The sequence below is a fragment of the Halyomorpha halys genome, unplaced genomic scaffold (genome assembly GCF_000696795.3).
Source record: "Halyomorpha halys isolate HHAL.00 unplaced genomic scaffold, Hhal_1.1 Scaffold374.1, whole genome shotgun sequence".
NCBI lineage: Eukaryota > Metazoa > Arthropoda > Insecta > Hemiptera > Pentatomidae > Halyomorpha > Halyomorpha halys.
Window position 1 is genome coordinate 800,883 of NW_027112597.1, and position 21,878 is coordinate 822,760.

Genomic DNA, 21,878 nt, shown 5'->3' on the forward strand with positions numbered 1-21,878 from the left:
TAATTTTGTCACTTTAATATAAAAAATTGTTTTAAAGCACAATGATAAATGTATAAATGCAAATTACAATTGTGTTCATGTTTATTACACATATATATATAATTAAGTATATAATAAATAAAAGTAAGACTGCATTTATATAATTTCATCTGGCTCGCATGGGGCATCCAAGTCCCTATAAGTAATAATAGGCCTGTAGTCCATACCCCTGCAATAAAACATTAATTTGTGTTAAAATTACTTCTTCCATTTTTGTAACTATCTAAAATAGTGTAGTTTATTATAATATACTCTACTGCATTCAATTCTTTAAATGAATATAGAAACTATTGTTCAAACCAAATAGTTATCATTCAATCCTCAGCAGGGTGTATTAATACGAATCAACATCAATATAAAACAAAACTTAATTATTCCATTAATAAAAATATCTGGTGGATCCACTAAGATGATCACTCTTACTTGCTTTAGATGCTAAATCCGGTACAAAAACTGATTCAAGTAAGAATTTTTTTCTTCATGTTATCTCAGAATGTTCCAAGAGACTTAAGAGTCCGATACACCGTATGTTTACTAATACTGATTTGATTTAGATGATTTTTTTTATCTTTTTTTTTTTAGAGAATTCAATTACCTTTTAAATTTCTTTTAAAGTTATGCACAAATAAAATTTACTTTTGATCATAACTTTTTTCCTGCCTTTTCTTAGGGATGAAATATATATACTAAAAGACAAATGGCTTTAGAGAGAAAACTTGTGGCAAGTTTCAGTAAAATTGTTAAAGCTGTTAGGGCGCCTAACAGTCTATGAAAAAACTTGTTTCATGGGTATTTCATACAGAATGCCTGATTTGGAAATCAAGGATCAGCGGTTGAAACCACACAAAACAAATTAAATAGGTCCAACCAAACAGGAGAAAATTGTGGCCAAATGAACATGAACCAATGAGTGAAAATGAATTTTTTTGGCCCTGAAAGACAAAAATCACCTGAAAAATAAACACCGAAAATTTGATCGGATTACAATACTTTTTCTTTACTTAGCCGTGCTGGGAAAATAATTATTATATTCACAAACATTAGTTTAAATAATTATAAGTAATGAGTACTATAATAGAAACTGAAATGTAATACCTTCCCCTTCCAAAGCCTCCTCGCCCACGGTTGAAACCACCATGTCCACCAAAATGGCCAAATCCCCGTTTGAAACCACCACCATACTGGTAACTAGAAAAAAAAAAAAAACAATAGGCATTATGTTTACGTTAAAATACAGCAATAATCTCTATTTAATTTGTCAGTTGTATTATAAACGTCATCATCTGAGAATCACTTTACTTTTTATCTTGAAGCTAATGGGTACAACACATTGGTGTGTTTCTAAGACAAGACATAGCAGCATTCTCCTCCCTTCAGTTTTGCTGAATTTTCTTGAGGAAAAAATAATGTGATTTTTAATCCAAAATATGCATTTTTTTCATTTAAATTTGAAGTCTAAAATCTTTAATTTGGAAATTCTATAAAAAAGTTTCATTGTTCAACAGTGCAGAAAAAAAAACTGGACTCTAATATATTTTTTAATTTTCAAATACATACAATGGTTCGAGTTGAAACAGAAATTTTAAACATCAAAGTAATGCTGCCACCGACCCAAATGACGACTTTGGGTAAGAGGAATCAAAATGTATCCTAATTATGCTGTGATCGGCCAAAACTATAATGTTTTTATTTTTAGAATTACTTTTGATAATTTTCTTGTATCCAGTTTTGTAATATCATTTCACTCAAATATATAAATAAAAATGTTTGATAAATTATTCAGAAAGGGATACATAGTAAACCAGAGAGCGAGAGCTCATAAATATGCAGAAGGCTCAGGAAAATAGAAAACAGAGTAAGGATTAGAACGAAGTTCAATCCTAAAAGTTTTCTTTTAGTGCGACAAAGGAAGTCTAAGTGGTTAATTTGTTTTTCTTTTTAATTTTATGAAATGAAATTATATGGATCAGACACAGTAATGGATCTGTGAAATTGAAAAAAAAAAATTGTTTACAAGAGAATCCTGAAGACGGAGGAGTACTCCGAAACGTCGGTTTATTGTATATATTAAAAAGAAAAAAAAAAAAGGGAGTTTATATTAATATTAAAAACCTATGGAAGGTATGCATCACTAAAGATTTATATTATATAAATTGAACCTTTCCAGTGTAGGAATATGGTGAATAATAGTAATTTATTAATGTAACATTAAGAAAATATTGGAAGACTCAAGCTTGCTTCCATCTATTATTAACTAGGGATAATACTGCAGCATCTGATGAGGCATAGTTGAATCCTAAATATAGTTTAGAATAAGTATATTATTAATAAAGAATAATATAATTAATATGATTCCTATATCCTGTAAGACATTCAATCAAATTTCAAATGGTTTGACACATATTAAAATGCTTGCAATAGTTTTCTTTTAGTTATAGGGATGATATTCATTTCTGTATTTCTAGTGAATAAAGGTGACAGAGCTTGAGTTATTTTTAAAATAGAGTTCATGAGAGGGTTCTAAAAGTTGACTTCTAAAGTCGATTAGTGGTTATCAGATACAGGACAGGTAGGGAATCACCCTAATTCAACTTCTTAACAATACCACTGAAAAGTAAGAATATTTTAATCAACCATTTATTCAGTGGAGCTACAGAGTCAGTGATATAGAAACATAAATTTTTACAATAGAATTTAGAAATCTGTTTAACTTACTGGTAAGGAGATTCAGGTTCTTTTTTGCCACCCCTATTTCCAGGATGTTCAGCTAACTGTGGCCTTTTTGGATCTCGAAGGTAATTATTGAAATAATCAACCTAAAAGTAATTAAAATAATAAACATAATAAAACAAATAAACTGATGCTTTATTAATAGTGCTTGGATTTACTTAATAGTTAAAAATGACGATTACATACTCAAAACAACATATGGAGTAGTAATATTTAACCGATGCCAACATATAACATTCAATTTCTCAATTTACAAGAACATACAACATTAATAATGTCATGTTAGTACATCAGGAAATTAATTAATTATGAATTGAAAATTATATTTTCTGGAGTTGACAGAATGGCTTAACTCCAATTTTAACTGTTTTCAGAAAAGTAATTTCAATCAATAATTCTCAATCATGAGAGATAGTTAACCGTGGATGACTTATACGAGGAGAAGATGGTTGGGGGATGCGGTCAAAATATAACACAAATAAGTTGAAATAACTTATTTAATCGTGCCAACATTTTGACCAGATTTTCTAGCCTTCATCAGGGCTAAGAACAGAACAAGATAACAACCAATGAATACAGAAAATAAACAATAAAATATAAACAGAATGATATAAAGTAAATAATTGTACAAAATAGAATTAATACAATGAAAGTGATGAATGAAGTGGAAAATAAAATGTATATATAGGTAATTGAACAAGTAGGTAAAATAACATAATTAAGGAAATAAAATAAAAATTATGGAAAGAAAAAATAAAATTAAGAGAAAGAAAGTATATGTTACAAATGAAATATAAAACCATAATATTAAATAAAGAAGCAAAATATAAAGTAAAGTTTAACAAAAGAAGTGAATAGGAAAAAAAAAAATTCAAAACAACAATAATAATATATAGTGAACATAACTAATAGCGTGGGTAAGAAAATTAAGAAAAGGATTTATTTTACCCTCCCCCTACATGGGTATGTGTTCATTGGTTGTTGTTGGTTATCTTGTTCTATTCTTAGCCCTGATGAAAACTAGAAATTCTGGCCGAAACGTTGGCACGATTAAATAAATTATTTCAACTTGTTTGTGTTATATTTTGACCACACTCCCCAATCATTTTCTTCTCAAATAATAATACTTATTCCAATATCCTTTTTTCTTCTTTCTTTGTAAAAGTATAGCAGAAATATGATAGTCTAACAAAACTTACATTATGCTTACAACTATTTATTCATAGCTATAATGGAATTGATATTGGAAATATAAGGACTAGCTTTATGGAGTTTGTCATTCTGTCAACTAAAAGGTTAATTTTTATGCTAATTAAGATCATGGACTTCTTTTATCATTAATCTAATGACCTTCTCCTTAATTAATTAATCAAACATCCTTAATCTATTTTGGTCAAGAATAATGGTTCTTTCAAATGAAGACATAAACAAACTGGAGAATCTGATACATTGTATCAACGCTTGGAGAAGCTATGTCCATTGTTCGTGACACACTTCAGAGATTGTGGGAGACTAACAGTAACAAGCTGAGAGACAATTGGCTAAGTGCTAATCTAAGGATCGATTTAATTAATTAATGCTCTCAGTATTAAGAGATCAATATTTAAATGCTTCTGAGATTCATGACAGGCTTTATCTAATGGAGTAAAATAACGATCTGAACTCGAGCACTATAAGGTGGAGACTGAATGAGCAAGGCGTCTCACAACTCCTGTAATTTGCTGACCAGCTGTGGGAAGTAGTTTTATTCACAGATGGGCCTCTCTCCACTCTGTACCATTCAAGCAGTCTACACTTACTTTATATATATTATTTAGTTAATATACTCTTCTCAAGTCAGATCCTGTGAAAATCACTATGATTTAGAAAGAACTAAATTTTCATATTCATACTGAAATGAATTTAATTGGTACTGGGAGTTCAGTTAGTTAGAAGTATACCGAGGAAGTGCTTTTATTTGGTCTATGTATTAGTGAACAGTTCATATTGATAGAGAATAATGCACGCCTACGTGCCATTGATTGTATAGTTAATTAAAATTCATGGAATTTTTGGACATCACCTCATATGCATATTCATTAGAAAGATATTACATATAAATTTATTAAAATCATAATTGAAAAAATAAAATTTATTATATTAACAAAAAAATGTATACCTCCTTTTTTACTTCTTCAAGTTCTTGAGAAAACTTGTTATAAATATGTTTCCTGACAAATTCTGGTCCTTTAAATTTTTTTCCCGATAAAGGACATAACCACTTGTCTTTTGCTAATTCCTTAAATCAAAAAGAAAAAAAAAGGGATTTAATTATAAAAGTCATATATAATTAATAATATCATCATATCATCGATTAAAACTCATTTTATCACATCTAACACAAGACCTTACTGAGGAATGTTTTCCAATTTTTAACCTCTGGTAACAGAATTGTGATTAAGTTTTATTTAAAAATAAGAGGACCACTTATTAATTATCTATTGGAGTAGAAATTCATGCAGTGCTATCAGTTTGGTTTATAATGAAGTAAAAATATTTAAAAAATAATTAATGTTTCCTAGGATTATTTTAGCATCCTAATTACCGAAGGTAAACCCATAGAAAACCTTTCACTTTGAATTTAAAATAAAAACTATGTTTACCTTTACTTTATCTGAAATAAAAATGTAAGGAGATAGCAATTTGACTGACTTTGAAATACTTTCATGAAAGAGGACCTCCTTGACTAATATATATATATCTTTATTTATTATGTAACTTGTTTTGAATAATTTGGATAAAAATGATGATTACCTGAGTATTTGCTTGTATGAATTTCTCAACTTCAGTATCTCTATCCTTAGCTCCTAATGATGTTAATTCTTGTTCAGTAACAGTCTGCACTGGAGTATACAATGGCTCAAGTTTTGTTTTGTAACCATCTATATACTCTTGAATTTCTTGGGGAGAAACCTTAATACAGACAAAGCTTGATTACTTTATGCCATGGCACAATTAAAATGACATTAACATTTGAGGCATTCAGTCATGAAATATGGTAACTGATAAAATGAAAACTTCATGTTAAAAGGTTCATTAATTAAAATGATTTACATTCAACCAATAGCCACTTAGTATAGCTTCATATCAATATTATTCTCTTAAAAGTAACCCAATTTCCTAAAAATAATAATTAAAAGCCAAGCGTCATTGGTTCAATAAAAGACTAAGACAGGCTAAGGTGTTCCTTGATGAACCCCTTAGAGGACGAAGCGATGAACTGCTTTGGCTGGACAGGACCTCTCTTAGGATAGTTATAGGGATCTATACAGGTCACTGGATATTAAATAAACATATGTTTAACCTCAAGCTAACAGAGTCACCCTTGTGTAGATTCTGCAATGCTGAGGATGAGACGGCCAATCACATTATTTATTGGTGTGACTGTTTTGCAGGGGTGAGGTTAGCACTATTCAGGGCAGATCACGTGGTGGATCCCTAGCAGTGCGAGCTGATCAAACCCTTAAGCTTATCTACCAAACTTAAGCTCTAATGAGCTTACCGCAGTACTTTCATGCCAAATTAAAAAAAAAAAACAATTTCCTAAAGATCCTTTCAACAATTTAAACGTCTTAAACAAGATAGTGATGCCAAAAACGTCAAACAAATAAATAAATAAAAATACAGTTACTGTGCTTTGGAACCGAATGCCTCAATTCACATAAATATTCCCAAAGAATTCAATTCTTGATTTGTTAATAAGTTATAGTTGTTTATGCCCAATATTGTTTCTCCTAACTTAAAATTAGGGTTTCCAAAACATCACAAAGAACCTATAAATTTCCAAAATTTAATAGAATTTTCAATGATTACTATATTTGAAAATTATGCCTGAACGGACTTAAAAAAATTATATTGTTCACTATTTCAAAACCTTAAACTCATAAAAAGGTCGAGAAAATTTGATAGATAAACAACCATTTAAATCTTTAATAATAGAGTGAATGCGCCAATTACTGACCAGTTACAACTTTTTCATTTTTAAACTGTGGAATTTACAAATTTACAACGTCTGCATGTGATTTTCATAAATATTATGCATATTACGTTTCTATCTTACTAAAACATAAGGCTATGCATATTGAGATGGGATGAAAATATGTGTCAATTTGTAAAATGAGTTAATCATAGCAAAAGTGCATATTGGCAACACAACACTTTTTCACTCCATAACAAAAGTGTCGTGCAGGTTTAGTGGTGTACAGATCCATAGATTTTAGATTCCTTTAATAAAGATGGGAAATCAAATGTAAAATATATACATTTACATTCGTTATCTAACTAAGCATAGTGGCATTAATATCCCAAAATATGAATTATTTTTTTATAAAATTTAAAAAAATTATAATCATGGTAAACTGATGTTTATATATTTTCAAATATGTTTTATAAATTAATATTTTGTGTATCTTTAATTTAATAATTAATTTTAGTAATATATGTGAAATTTCCTATTGAACTGTACACTGAACTATTATCATTTAACTCTATTAATCAGTTAAAAATTATTATTTTTAAGTTCTGAGGCATATGATTATAATAAAGATGTAAACTGCAAAGAATTGCTGCTTTGATTAATTCTAGAATATATCCATGAATTGCCAACTAAATTAGGACAAAAGAAGTTAATTAATCCTTTTGATGTTATCATAACACTAAAGTATCAATACTTTAACTGAAGTATAAATATCCAATATTATCAAATGGGAATATTATTACATAAATATTATGGAATTGATACTCTTTCCAATATGATACTTCAACAGAAGAAATGATATTTTATTTGTACCCAGTGCTGAAAAAAAAAAAAAAAATAGATAGTGGCAAAATTAATAAAAAAATAGAAGAATACAGAGCCAATACCAGAGAGTTATCGGGCAGAGTATTAATATGACAAAATGTTGGAAGATAGCCAACTTTTCTAATCCCTCCAGTATTCCAGGCTGGAATCGAACCAGTGTTGTAGAGATAACTCAAAAAACATAGCTACAACAGCCTGCGGAACTCTTGGAAATCCTGAAGTGCTATAGTTGCCAACCATGAAAATTCCCTGATACTCTGATATTCATGTTAGTCACTTTAAATCAATTACCCTACATTTTAAAAGCTACCTAGTAAATATGAAAGAGACAGAACTTGCTAAACAGTTTAAAATATTCTTAATTTTAGGTTGTTTTTTTAAAATGATCAATGACTCCTGCACAGTCGGTAAATCGTGCATTAACCCTATGTAAGATAGTTTTAAAACTAACTAACCTCTGTACTTGAAGGCAGTCCCCTTAAATGCATTATTCCACACCTATTAGGCATTTCGTCTTCTGATGTATACTGTGAAGTATTGTAGTAATCAACAGAATGCACAATCCTCAAATAGAGAAGCAATTTATCTAAAATCTAAGAAGACAGAAAAAAGATGAAGATGTAGCAATACTTAATAATTAGTATTAATACTTTAAGTGAAATATTACGTAATAATTAGTATTAATTATTAAGCAATGCTTAATAAGTAGTATGTCTTTTACGGTTAGTCTATTTAATGAAATTGATAATATTGTACATGATTAAAACTAATTCACATCTAAATGAAAAACAGCATATTTATCATTGAGAAATTAACATTACACACATCAATTTTGAGATATTCATTTACTAAATCATGAAAGAAATTTTTAATATAATATTACCTTTATTGCACCCGCTATTCTAGATTTGGATTCATCAGCAACAATGCCTTGTCCCAGAAGCTCTTCTTCCTCTGCAGGAGCTTCTTCAACAAGATATTCAGTAATGCCTTTAAATACAGCATTTCTCGTTTCCAGCCCAAAAGTTTCCTAAATGTTGATATGTATTGATATAGCAAAATCATTTGTATTGATATAGCAACTAATTGATACTGTATATAAAATGAGTAAGGTAATTGAGGGCATACACTCTGATCAGGATTGCAGAAACCAGCTCTTGAGTCCAATTCCTGTATGATTTTTGCAGCTAATTTTAAGTCACCCAAGACAACCTATCAAATTTAACAGAATTAATACATGACTATACACAATAAGAAAAAAAAATGTAATTGAAATAATGGCAATAGATGAACATAATGGATAATCTAAATTCATTTTTTCCCCTAATTTGTTCCATTTGAGCTATACCTTTAAAAAAAATATATATAAAATTTATGATTGCCTAATGGTGAAAAAAACAAACAAACAATGTTTTCAACAAATAATTTATTCTATTTTTAACATTTTGGGGATACTGTGCCCCCTCCTCAGAACAATACAATTAGTGAATTGTAGAACAGCGGTTGGTTTTAAAATTAGTAAATCGATAGTTTTATTAGTTCATCAACAAACATTTTCTCCATTTATTTCCTTTCATAAATGAAAATAACAAATTGTATAAATTATAGATCTAATAATTTTGAAACCAACATTGAATTGTATTGTGCTGAGGGCACAATTTTCCAAATATCCAAGTCCTTAAAGCTATCAACATGAGCAGCTCTGATTAAGCTCCACAAAGTGGGGTGGAACATTAGAAAATAAATAGTTGTTAACTATTTTTTGTTCTGATTTGACCACAACCTTGACCTTCATATTTCAAATTATATGGTCAATTATTTATACATATAATATAGAATACATTATGTGTTCTTAACATAGTATTTTTGTTTTAAGTTTTTTATTTTTACCATGAGGCAATTATAACTTATAAAAATTTTCTTTATCTTGGAGATGCTTTGGTCCAAGCAAACGAGATATCATGATTCTGAACCAGTCTTCATCGAGTTCAGCACAAATTGTTGACATTATATTCAGTAATAATATAATTTCCAAAATTTGAGAACTTATAAACATGTTGTGAACAAATCTCTAGATTGTCATAGTTCACTAGGGGGTAAAATCCAATGGTCATTAATGCCCATGTTTTATAATTTATTTTCCTAGATATTTGGATTTATCCTTTAGATATTTTAATTCTTTTCAATATTATTAAATTTGTGTATATATTTCAATCACAAGATTTTGATAATTAATTATTTTAATGGGTTTAAATCTTGCATAAAAAGTTATTTTTTCTTAAAAAAATTAATACAGACTTTAAGTATTTTTTTCACCATCATTAAGCCTACTGATACTACATGGTCCTTGTTTCTTCTGTTTTTGTTTTTTTAAAATAGCTTTTAATTTCCTTGGCAGAGTTTCATTCCACATTTATTTTCAACTAAATATATATTTCATTTTTCAGAGGACGATTTATTTCTTGAGGTGTCAGGATGGCAGCTCACACAAATTTCAAGACATTTATTTAATCATTACCACGAAACTTTAACTTTTAGGGTTTCAATACACAAATCCTCACTTACAATTAAAAAATTGTATGTATATATATTATAATAATCAATACCTGTTTGTGTCCTGATAGTCCACTCACTGATCTCACTCTACGTGATAAATCCCGATTCACTATTGCTCCCATTTCACACTCTTTTACCTAGAAATACAACTAAAATAGTGATAACAGAAGAAATTGCCTAACCAATTCAACCAATAAATTAACAAACTAATTATTTGTTTATTATTTAAAACAAATAATCTGTTTTTCTGAGTGTTATAACACTGGTTTAAAAATATTATACAGTTTATTATTCTGTTCTTTCTCTTTGTATTTTTCAGGATTCCTCTTTTCAACTAATCTAATAGATGAACCTCAGGTCCTCAAAACTTAATAATTTTTTTCATTTTTAAGAATAAACTACATTATAATACAAAGAGAACAAATAATGGAAGAGAAATTTGAAGAACTAAAGTTTATACAAGTGAGCTAGCAACATAATTTGCTTTTTAAGTGTTGCCATATTTTATAATTAATCAATTTAATAATCATCTCATTATTTATAAATATAGGAGTTAAAGTCAGAGAAGTGTAAGTGCATTAATCTTGATTTTGAGAAATTCAATATTTTGAATAATTCCAAATTTATTTGTATACTATTTCTTTTCAATTTTATGTTTCTCTAAATGTTGGTGTTATCTCTTTTTGCTCTATAGCCCTGATGAAGACCTGAAACTCAGGTTGAATCGTCAGCATAAATAAATATTTTTGTGTTTAATTATGTTGTTCTTTGGTGACCGCACCCCCGACCACCTTCTCCAATCAGTAATCTATGGTCAAATATCTACACCTCAAAAGTAATTCTGAAGTAAAATTATCTAAATTTTATTTGAAAATGAGTTATATAAATGAGCAAATCAATAAATAAAAATTTTGTGGTTTATAAAATACTTAAAAACAGCCACAAACTGACAAACTAAGGAGGTTAACTTGATTCACTTCTTCTTTCTACAGTTTAGCTCTTTGAGATGGTTTTTGTCAACTTGGCCCAAAATAGCTGACAATATCACTTACATCACTCTGAATTAACCTCCACAAACAATGGAAACAATACATTTAAAAAAATGTTGTAGAACGAATAATGAAAGGATAGAACAATTATAACTACATTGAGAATAAAACAATGAAGAAACTGGCTTACCCTTATGTTATTCAAATTCCAACAGATTTCTTTTATGTTTACATCACGCCTGAATGTTACCCATCCTCGCCTATACCAATGCTGCTCTGCTTGTGGTTCAGATAGAGATACTCTCAGAAATCCTGGATATTTTTTACAAATCTAGAAAACCAAAAGCATTAAATAAATCAATAAATATGTAGTATCTCAAAATTAATACTAAAAGAAAATACCTACCGATTCGATTTCAGCTTTGGTAACTCTAGGAGAAATAGTACGAAGAAAAATAGATGAAGTTTTATGTAGAGCTCTTGGTGTTAATGGAACAACTTCATCATGATCCTTCTATCACATAAAGGAAGTTAAAAACTAGTAGTGTAAATAAGGATTATTTAATAAAAAACAAACTTTGATTTTGAAGAAAATGAAATATAAATATAATAAATTAAAAGTTATTACGTCAGAATCTTGGTCATCTTTGGATTTCTTTACTTCTTCTTTTTTTTCTTTTTCAGGAGATGATTCTGGAAGTGGATAATTAAAAATAAATATGCACGCTGTTTTAAAAGTCATAATAACAAGAATAAACCATAAAATACCCTTTTCTTCAGGTTGTGTCTCCTTCTCAGATGGGGATTCTTTCTCTGCAGGCACATCTTCTTTTTCAATATCACTTTCAGGATCAACTAGCATAGAATTTATTATTATTATTATAAATAATTGAATTGGAAAATACACTAAGCTCACTAAACTAAATTTTATAGCAAAAAGACAAAAATGACATCATTCATCTATTTCATCACAAATATTACACTAATACTGGACCTAATTGTCAAAAACAATCCCCATAAGTAACATGCAACATAATGTAAATATTAATGGAGTTTACAGAAAAAAACTGGATTAAACACTCACAGATTTAGTGTTTTTTTTATTCTCACATATTTCGAAATTGCCTCCAGTGTGATGTAAAATGACAAAATCAGTGCAATATTGTTTCTCGCTAATGCAGGCCCATATAAATAACTGTTTCCAACCAATAGCTCATTTTAGCAGAAAAATGGACTTGAATAAAGTCCTAAATATGGAATTGGATATAGTTAAACAATTTCTGTCTTAGTTAAGTGTACTCCTAATATTTAAGAATGTAAACAGATTCTCTTGAGATCTCGGTTATCATCGGAAAACTTCCCAAAAATAGATAATAATCCATGGAAAGATATCTTCTAGGAATATAATTTAAGAAGAGATCAACTGAAGTCAGCGAATTCTTCTCAAACCTTAGCAGTCATGATTTTCAAATTATATATGAAGTTTATTAGTTTTTCAAAAGTATGAATCAATTCTATGAAAAAACTAAGAGTATTTAAGACTTAAGACCATTAACACACCTGGCTTACAATTTGTTAACTGCTAAAAATCTAACTAGACAGTTTTTCCTTTGTTTAAATGTTCTACATACTAATAAACTGTGGTGCAAGAATTGGTTTATCAACATAAAAACAAACCACGAACTGTTTTAATTATATCAGAATTGTTATCAAGTCAGTAATTTATCCCCCAAAACCACCTAAATGGTTTAAAACAATAGGATTTTGGATGGTTTTTGAAAAAAAAAAATCACTTAAGTAAAATAAAATAAAATTAAGAATTCTTTTGTAGTATAGTGATAGTATTTTTTATGAATAAAACTACTTAATCATATTTTTATTGATTGATCCTTTCATTTAAATGATTATGTATTCCTCATGATTTTTCAGAAATAATAAAATTTAGTCACATTATTTGGAATGTAGAACATCAACAGGGTTAAAAAATAAATTTTACTTACTTCCAGGTTATAGGACTGGTTTTAATGTTTTCAGAGAATACTCTAAAAATTCACACTCTAGTACTTTGCTTTACACACATACATACATACTTTAATTAAAAATAAACAAAATTAGTTTTTTAACCTGAAACTGTCACACTACCCTTAAGAATTTTTATAAAAAAAGATATTAAATGGGATAGCTCAACAAGACATGAATTCTCTAATAAAGGACTTGTGATCCAAAATGGAATAGTAACATTAATTTAAGGAATTTCTGGCATGCATAATCACTAAGATTGTCTTATTTTCAGTTACTGCAATGACAATAGACTCCATAATCACAATTATGGGAATGTTGCCTAAGATTTACTTATAAATAAGAAAATCATACAATATTAAATATTTATTTACTAAATATTTTTACTCAATAACAAGCTAAATGTTGATCAAATGAAATAAATTTTAATTACCTCCTGGAGGTCTTTCATCTTCAGATAATTCATGAACTTCATTCTTTTCTTCTTCCTCTTTACGTTCATCATCTTCATCAATTACAATTTCATCTTTATTTTCTTCGTTCTCTTTCTGCTTTACTTCTTCTTCATCTGACTTATTATTTTCTTTAGGTTTGCTAGATGGATCAAAGAAAATATTCTAATAAATTCAGAATTATGAAGTTACAAATAAACATTAAATAATAACTAAGATAACCACGAGAGTGCACAAATGTCACTGAACTAGGGATAGGGTATCAATAACAATATCCGATTTTTTAAAAATCAATACTGTAGTTTCGGAATACAATGCATGTACATAATTCTCTTAGACAATATTGTTAAACATTAAATGTTGGATATCTCCTTATTTAATATAATAGAACCTAAAATTTCTGAAGTATTTTCAAGTGTGGAATTTATTTTAAACAATGGTTTCTCACATATAGTTGAACATAGGGATTCTGAAGTCCTATCTATCCCAAATTAAGGTATTTGTGACCAGTGGTAGGCAGACATTTAATAACAATGATTCCTTATCTTAGATACTATTTTTCATTTAATTATTTATAACACATTATTATTGATATTATTTCAAAAGACCTATATTTATTTTCCCCTCGATTAAAGTGACAGATGTTTACTTCATACGCCTTACTAATAATTTCTATATTATTGAGCTGATACTTGCTTACCGATGTGATATTGATATCTATATCTCGCTTCCATTATTCTATTCCTAATCAATAATGCAATCTGGACCTGCTAACCGGTTATGCACAGCAGTTATAAAATCTACAGTTTCACAAAAAACTATAGTATGAAGGTATAATATAACAACAAACCAAAATTAGATTTTGAGGTATTGAGGACTTGCTGAACTTAGAATTTAGATCACCGAGCAGTGTATGCCAATCACTACAATTGTGGGAGTCTTGCTAAACCTTACATCACTTCGCTTGGAGACTGTAGTATTATTTTCGAAAATTGTGAATATTCGGACTTACAAAATTAGTTAAAATATCCAATACCTAGACTATTTATGGATACAAAAAATTATTTATAAGACTAGATCCAGATGAAATAGATCAATGAATTCAAATCTTCAGATACGAAAATGTTTTGTTATTTTATTGAAAATAAATAAAAGATTAGTAGTAATAATAATAATTAATAAAACCAGAAACAACTGCTGAGTCAAAGAAATTAAGTAGACTCAGTAATGGCCTAAACAGCTATACATGTATAATAACATGTTGAATGTTAATGGTACCTTTTAGAATTCCCATTTAAAAAGTGAATTTAATTTAATCACATTATATAGCGATAAGTAAACAAACAACAGCAGTAATGGCCTAAACAGCTATACATGTTGAATGTTAATGGTACCTTTTAGAATTCCCATTTAAAAAGTGAATTTAATTTAATCACATTATATAGCGATAAGTAAACAAACAACAAGATAATTCATACTTATACTAGAACATGTAAGCTTTTATTACACCTTTGTGGAGCAAGACAAAACTATGAAGTGAAAAAATGTCTTTGTTATGGGATCAATTCCCCTGAATATAAATATTTGTTTATGGTCTGTCTATTTCTGAAGATCAAAATATAAAATTACCTATATATAAATTTTACATTTGACCATAAGATTGTGATTAAAGGAGGTGAAGAAATATCTGATGTTTGCGAAATTATTCAGTTCTGATGTTCAAGGAGTGAATAGCCAAGGAGTTCCGTGATAAGGGAGGTTTGTCATTTCTTAGAGATTGGAATAGGAAAGAACCAAGAATTGCCATAAGGAAGAGGGAGAAAGCCATTTTAGGCCAGTATAATATATGTGTGGGTCTGTGAACCTAAAAGATAAATCTAATAAAGCAATTCATAACACGTTTTAATTTCCCTACAAATTCATCCACGAGTCCGCCATATACTAGACAACCTAATAAAAATGGAGGAAAATAAGAGAGGAAACAATTAACTGATGGGTTTTAAAGGGTCATCATTGGTGGTTCATATGGAACTACTAGAGGATAAAAATTAATTTAATGAATATTTCTGAAACATGATAACTCTAAAAGAGATTATGATCGAAAATGACTCCAAAGTAGCTATGCTAGTTGAAGAGAGAAGGCAGCTGTCGAAAGTATAAGCACAACTCTTTCATGTTACATTTTGTAAACCAATTGCATGCATTATATATAGGTTTAATGCACAAGCCTAAGTGTGGTTCCTTCCTTTACTTGAGCTGTAAATGTATTGTTTATCCTAAACCCTTTGAACCCATTAACTCACAGAATGCATAAGGATTTACAAAGACTAATGCCTTCTCAAGACAAATATAACAGACAACAGACTTATTTTCGTCATATCAAATTCTTTTTTTCACCTTTACTCCAAGTACTTTTTCTTATCAAAAGATAAATTTTGTCTTACTAAGCAAGCTACCCATTAACTAATTATTATTACAGTATGATATCAATATAAATCAATTATTTTCAGTTTAATAACTGAAGAAATAATAAGAACCAAATCTGCATGCCCTGCTAGCATACAAGAATGATTTTAGAGGTAGATTGCCTTAGGAATGAATCTAAAAACACTTGTTAATAAATAAAGATTGCAATTTACATCAAGTAACTAAGAGATATCTGTGAAGTCAAGTCATAATATATTTCATACCATTTATTTTATTGAGGAGAACATCAAATAGATTGGGCTTTAAAACTAACAGTTGAAAATAATAACTACATCTAAACATCAAATCAAAAATTAATAGACTTACTCATCACTTTTATCCTTTTCTTTTTGTTCATCTTTCTGCCCTTCTATAAAAAATAAAAATCAAAGATTCCAGTTAGTTTAAAATGAACGTAATGCAAAATTTTAAGCTACAAAAGCCTTCATTTACAAACAAATTTCTTATATGTTGGGATAATCAGAGATTTGAGGTTAAACTAAAGCTTTACAAACTTAAATCACAGATAGAATTATTTAATAAAAGTTTATACCCTGTTGGTCAAGAATGGTTAAATCCAGGTCAGTTCCTCCTTCCAGACGAATCACAACTGAATCTAGAAGTTTGACAACTTCATCACCTTGTTCTGTATCTACTCTTATATCATCCATTCGGTGTGATTCCAACATTTCAAGAAAAACATCACATCTTTTCTGGAAATAGATATTTTATTAATATTTTCCAACAAAGAACAATGCTAAATATTAATACTATTACAGATCAAATATAGTACATATATTTATGATATATGCTTATACATCATGTATATAGAATAGAAGGAGCATAACTCCATAAAAAAGATACTCGGTTTCTGAGTTACAATATCATACTTCAATGTGTTCAGTATGTGTAAGGATTTATTTATTTTATATATGGTTGGCAAATAAGTCCTTTTGGTTTTTGTATTCATGTTTTGTTTATAATACGTCACATTTTTCTGATGCGATTAATCCCAACAAAGGATTTTTTATCCTATTTGTTATATGTAAACAGTTATGTCTGTTGACACTTGTTAAGATTAGGTCAGTATTGTGTTTGTGATCCAGCTGAGAAGATGGACGGAAATATTGAGCATTATAGGCATATTTTGCTTTATTATTTAAAAAAAAAAGGAAAGTGAGCTGCAGATGCACATAAAAAAATATGCGGGTCTATGCTGATAATACCCTAACAGAGTGGGAAAATTGGTTTGCCAAGTTTTGAGCAGGGAATTTTCACATAAACGACGCACTGCGACCTGGTCACCCACAAGAAATTGAAACCATTGATGTTAAGGCAATAGTCAATCAAAATCCATACCAATCAGTGCGAGACATTGCAGAAGTCCTAGACGTATCACATACAAGCGTAGAAAATCATTTGAGGAACCTCGGCTACGTTTCTAGGCTTGATGTTTGGGTCCCCCACTATCTGACCGAAGCCAACTTTGCAACATGCATTTCCATTTGGGATTCACTGCGGAAACGTCAAGAAAACGATCTATTTCTTAAAAGACTTATGATAGGGGATGAAAAGTATCAATCGATTCCACTCTATACTGCTCACAATTAACAAAATTGGATGAATCGATTCGAAGAAAACGCCCAGAACTGATAAATCAAAAGGGTGTCATCTTCCATCATGACAACGCAAGGCCCCATATTTCGTTAGTCACTCACAATAAATTGTTAGCCCTTGGATTGGATCTTTTGCCCCACCCTCTCTATTTACCAGACCTTGCTCCTAGTGACTAAAACTTATTCCGGTCTCTGCAAAAGTCTATCAGTGGAAAATGGTTTGAAAATGAATAGGTGTCAAGGAGCACCTTGATCACTTTTTCGCTAATAAATTTTAATTTGTCTGTGGACAATCTATGAACATTATTCAGCTGTTGGAGAGATGGAGTAAGGTAATCGAAAATAATGGACATTACATTGTAAATTAAAATAAATATTATGTTCAAAATATACTTTCACCAAAAAAAACCGAAAGCACTTATTTGCCTATCCTATATATTATACATGAATATCCTTGGAAGAGCTTCATTAGAATCCTTGTGTTTTCATAAATTGATATTACAGGAAGGGAGGGAGTAGCTATGGTAACATACTCCTGACTCCTCGATCCAGCTTCTAGTCCAGCTGTGACACTCTATTTATTTTACTAAATGTATTATGGATATTACCTGGGGTCGAGAGATTCCCTTGGGTCACACTCAACCTCAACAAAGTGGGTACTTTGTCCTTCACTGGATTGTTCCACCAAAAAATCACGTGACTAGAAATTCAGACATTTTATTTCATGCAATCTTCATACACTTATTTAATCATGTTATTTTTTTCCTATATTCTTTTCTTGTTTTTATGTGTGTGCTAAAGCATCTTGTATTTTGTTCTATAAAATTCCCATCATTCACTTTCCTATCTTCTTCTTCTACCATGGTGCTACAGTCCAATGAGGTGGCACTCTCCAGTTTCTTACTCTCAGCTTAGCTCTGGCATCTTGTAATACGTAGTTCTCCCATTTGAGTTTTGGTTGTCCTTTACCCCTAGTTCGGTGGAGGTTTCCTTCTAGGATTAGTTTTGGGGTCCATATTCATCCGAGCTATGTGACCAACCCAGTGAAGATCTCCGATCTTTATAAACCTGATGGTATTACCTTTCCCAAATAGCTTGTATATTTTTGTAAATTCTTTTTCATTTTAAGTTTCAGGTTAATAGTTCCCAAAATGAATGCCTCTTTCTCAAAATATTACCAAAAAAGAAAGAAAGAATATTAAAATTAAAATAGCTACTACACAGTGCATTCTAGCATCTACTTTGCTCCCCCCCTTCTTTTCCAACATATTATAACAATTTAAGGATACTTGCACCAACATTTTTAATTTTATTTTATCTTGACGAGGGTGCCACAAATTTTTTTTAGCCCAAAAAAGGTCCTGTGGTAAAAATAATTTGAGAACCACTGATATAAATATAGGATTGCATAATTAATTAAATTTCAAATTGTATTTCCTGTAATGTCTGTTCCATATCTGATATTCTAATTCTATCAAAAGGTTTGGACAAGTTTATGAAACAGGCAAAAACTTCCCGGTTCTTTTAGATGAACTCCTTAGAGATGTGTCCCAATGTAAATATCAGATCTTGACATCTTTAGTTTTGATAGATCCATATTTTGCTTGTCCAAAAGTGATTCGGTAGCTGTTTTAAGGCATTTATTTCCGATTTTCCCCCTTCCAAGACTTTGACTAGGGTCAACATTTTCCAATTCTTGGGTATCTTTTAACCATTTCATAAAAGGTTCAAGAGGTGTAGGAATACTTCGGGTTATATCATCGATATTAGGAGTTCTCATTTGAGATTCAGAGAATAATAATCAATTTGCTCTCCCCTCTGATAATGTCTGGAAAATTAGCCTCGTTAAATAGCCTTACTAAGTTATTTTGAGTGTGGTAAAATCTCAAATTTTCCAACATTTTGGGTTTTCAAATTATACATACCTCATAAGAATGTTTTTCACCTACTAAACAGGAATATTACATAACAAATGAATTTTTTCTTGGTATAATTACAATTGCTTACCTTTAGGGCACTATTGAGTTCTTCTTTTCTTTTAAGAGATTCTTCAGGATGATATTTTAGTTTAAACCTAGAAGTAAGAAAAAAAGAAAAACTTTATTACATTTAGTTTAACAAATGGATCTTCAATCTGTACCCATCAATTCATTAAAACAATAACTTCTAATAAAAAATATTGAACTATTTTAATCAAATATATAGATGAGTACAGACATGAAGTATCCATTTTAATTTTTAAAGAGGCAATATTTTTACAGTTAATTTTTTCTGGAGTTTTATAAGTTAAGTTAAATAAAGTTGACAGACTGGGGTAAAATGCTTTGTATACGTTTTTAAGATAACTGAATTTTAATTTAATTTTAGTTTAATAAAGGATTAAACCTAATTTCCTATTTGTTTTAATTTGAGCTTAAATATCACTTTCTAATGTAAAAATATAATTTAAAATCAGAATGAATAATATCAAGAGATTGATAATATAAATTAATAATTGAATCACTAAACTAAAACCAAAATATAAGTACACAGTTAGTTCACATTATACTCATTACTTATCAATCCATTTTGTATTAACATTATTTAAAAACAATGCATATCATCCACAAAAGACATCATCAGTAGCCTATTACAATATCAATTATACTAGTTAATAAAACAATGCTTAAGGTGGGTATAGTATTTGATATACGTGAGCAGAAAAAATGTTAGTCAAGGCCTTATGTTTTTTTTTCTTTCCCTTCTTCCCTTGTCCCTTTCAATCTTGAAGGTGTCTCAACCCAAGTATACCAACCGTTACATTCACTTGCCATCATACACATATTATACATACAACGGCTTTCCTATCATTTTCTAATGAAGCCATATGATGCATCCATGACATCCTTAGCCTCTTTGAGGAACTTGTGGTTCACGATTTTAGCTCATATTGCACAAATGACTGAACCATTTTAAAGGGTTTTCTTTGAGATTTCAGTTTATGGTTTCTCTCCTAAATCATCTGTTGTTGATATCATATCTCCAGGTTTAACATTTACTCTTCTAAGATGTTTCATTTCTGCTGAAGTGATTCTGTTTAGAAGAATATAGCTTTCAATTCCCTAATAATAGGATGGGAATGTAAATTGTGGTTAATGTGCAGTTTTATCTGTTGTTTTTAATTATTTTGCATATAACATCACTAGCAGTAAGTTGCTTCAAAACTTTACCAGAATTGGTAAAATGGTTCTAATTTATTAATTAATTTAAGTTGTCTTTTCAGAAAAACCTAATGCATTCGGATCATAGTTTCTTTTTATTTCAACTGATAGAATAGGATTTTTTAGAAATGTACCAGTTTTCCTAAAGTACACTTGGAAGAGATATAAGGCAATGATCAACTCACTAAGACACAAAAATGAGTAAGCAATTATTAAGAACTATAACTCTGAAAGAATTAAGTATGTTAAAATGACTACTTCAAGTAATTTTATTTGTTATGAAAGCTACTGTCATGATTTAAATCAAGCTATATATGCATAATTTTAATAAGACTGCCTTTAACATGATAAATGAATTTTATTTTAGCTGCACAGATATTGAGTTTACTTTAATACTTTACAAAATTTCTGATTAAATTCTCAAAGTGCTTGGTCATTATTCAGTAATATTACAGTATTAATTATTTGAAATATATTCTTTCTGAATATTATTTTACAGGTTTTGATCCTCATAATCTTCTATTATAGGGCCAACTTCTTTGATCCATATTATACTGACAAATAAACGCAGGAGAAATACCTACAGTAACACAATGTTGGTCAATAACAATAGAAGGCATTAATAACATGGCTCTACTACTAACTAACTATAACGTATATACTAACTAACTAACTATAACTACTACAACTAACCCATAACGAAACAGGTGGGCCTGTTGAACCCTGTAACATTTAGGTACTTTTTGTATCATATGATATGTTCAATATATTATGCAATGATTACTGTACTAATATATTCATTAACATGGACATGAAGTATGCAGCCTAATAAAAAAATAAATTAATTTACAAAAATGAATCCCTATAGGTCCCACAGATCCAACCATTAGTGGGTATGACTAAAATTTTATTTTAACATATCTGACTTTTGAAGCAATAATGTTACATTGGTGAAAAACCAACAAAAAAAC

General features: G+C 29.4%; 1 protein-coding gene across 2 annotated transcripts in view; it reads right to left on the minus strand.

The window, feature by feature from the left end:
- The window catches only part of Ars2 (arsenic resistance protein 2), a 29,789-nt gene continuing 7,911 nt past the window's right edge, over positions 1 to 21,878 (minus strand). Inside the window, exons 5-21 of one of the 2 annotated variants that reach the window (XM_014422510.3) lie at positions 19,715 to 19,781; positions 16,645 to 16,804; positions 16,419 to 16,461; positions 13,607 to 13,767; positions 11,923 to 12,009; positions 11,783 to 11,847; positions 11,561 to 11,665; positions 11,345 to 11,485; positions 10,216 to 10,302; positions 8,738 to 8,821; positions 8,493 to 8,639; positions 8,065 to 8,202; positions 5,563 to 5,721; positions 4,928 to 5,047; positions 2,755 to 2,855; positions 1,135 to 1,227; positions 1 to 208 (exon numbers count right to left, since the gene is read on the minus strand). In XM_014422510.3, the coding sequence (XP_014277996.1) occupies positions 136 to 208; positions 1,135 to 1,227; positions 2,755 to 2,855; positions 4,928 to 5,047; positions 5,563 to 5,721; positions 8,065 to 8,202; positions 8,493 to 8,639; positions 8,738 to 8,821; positions 10,216 to 10,302; positions 11,345 to 11,485; positions 11,561 to 11,665; positions 11,783 to 11,847; positions 11,923 to 12,009; positions 13,607 to 13,767; positions 16,419 to 16,461; positions 16,645 to 16,804; positions 19,715 to 19,781 (1,831 nt within the window). In that variant the 3' untranslated portion in view covers positions 1 to 135. Of the gene's footprint in view, positions 209 to 1,134; positions 1,228 to 2,754; positions 2,856 to 4,927; positions 5,048 to 5,562; positions 5,722 to 8,064; positions 8,203 to 8,492; positions 8,640 to 8,737; positions 8,822 to 10,215; positions 10,303 to 11,344; positions 11,486 to 11,560; positions 11,669 to 11,782; positions 11,848 to 11,922; positions 12,010 to 13,606; positions 13,768 to 16,418; positions 16,462 to 16,644; positions 16,805 to 19,714; positions 19,782 to 21,878 lie in introns of both variants that reach the window. The other variant, XM_014422509.3, reaches the window with a different exon arrangement.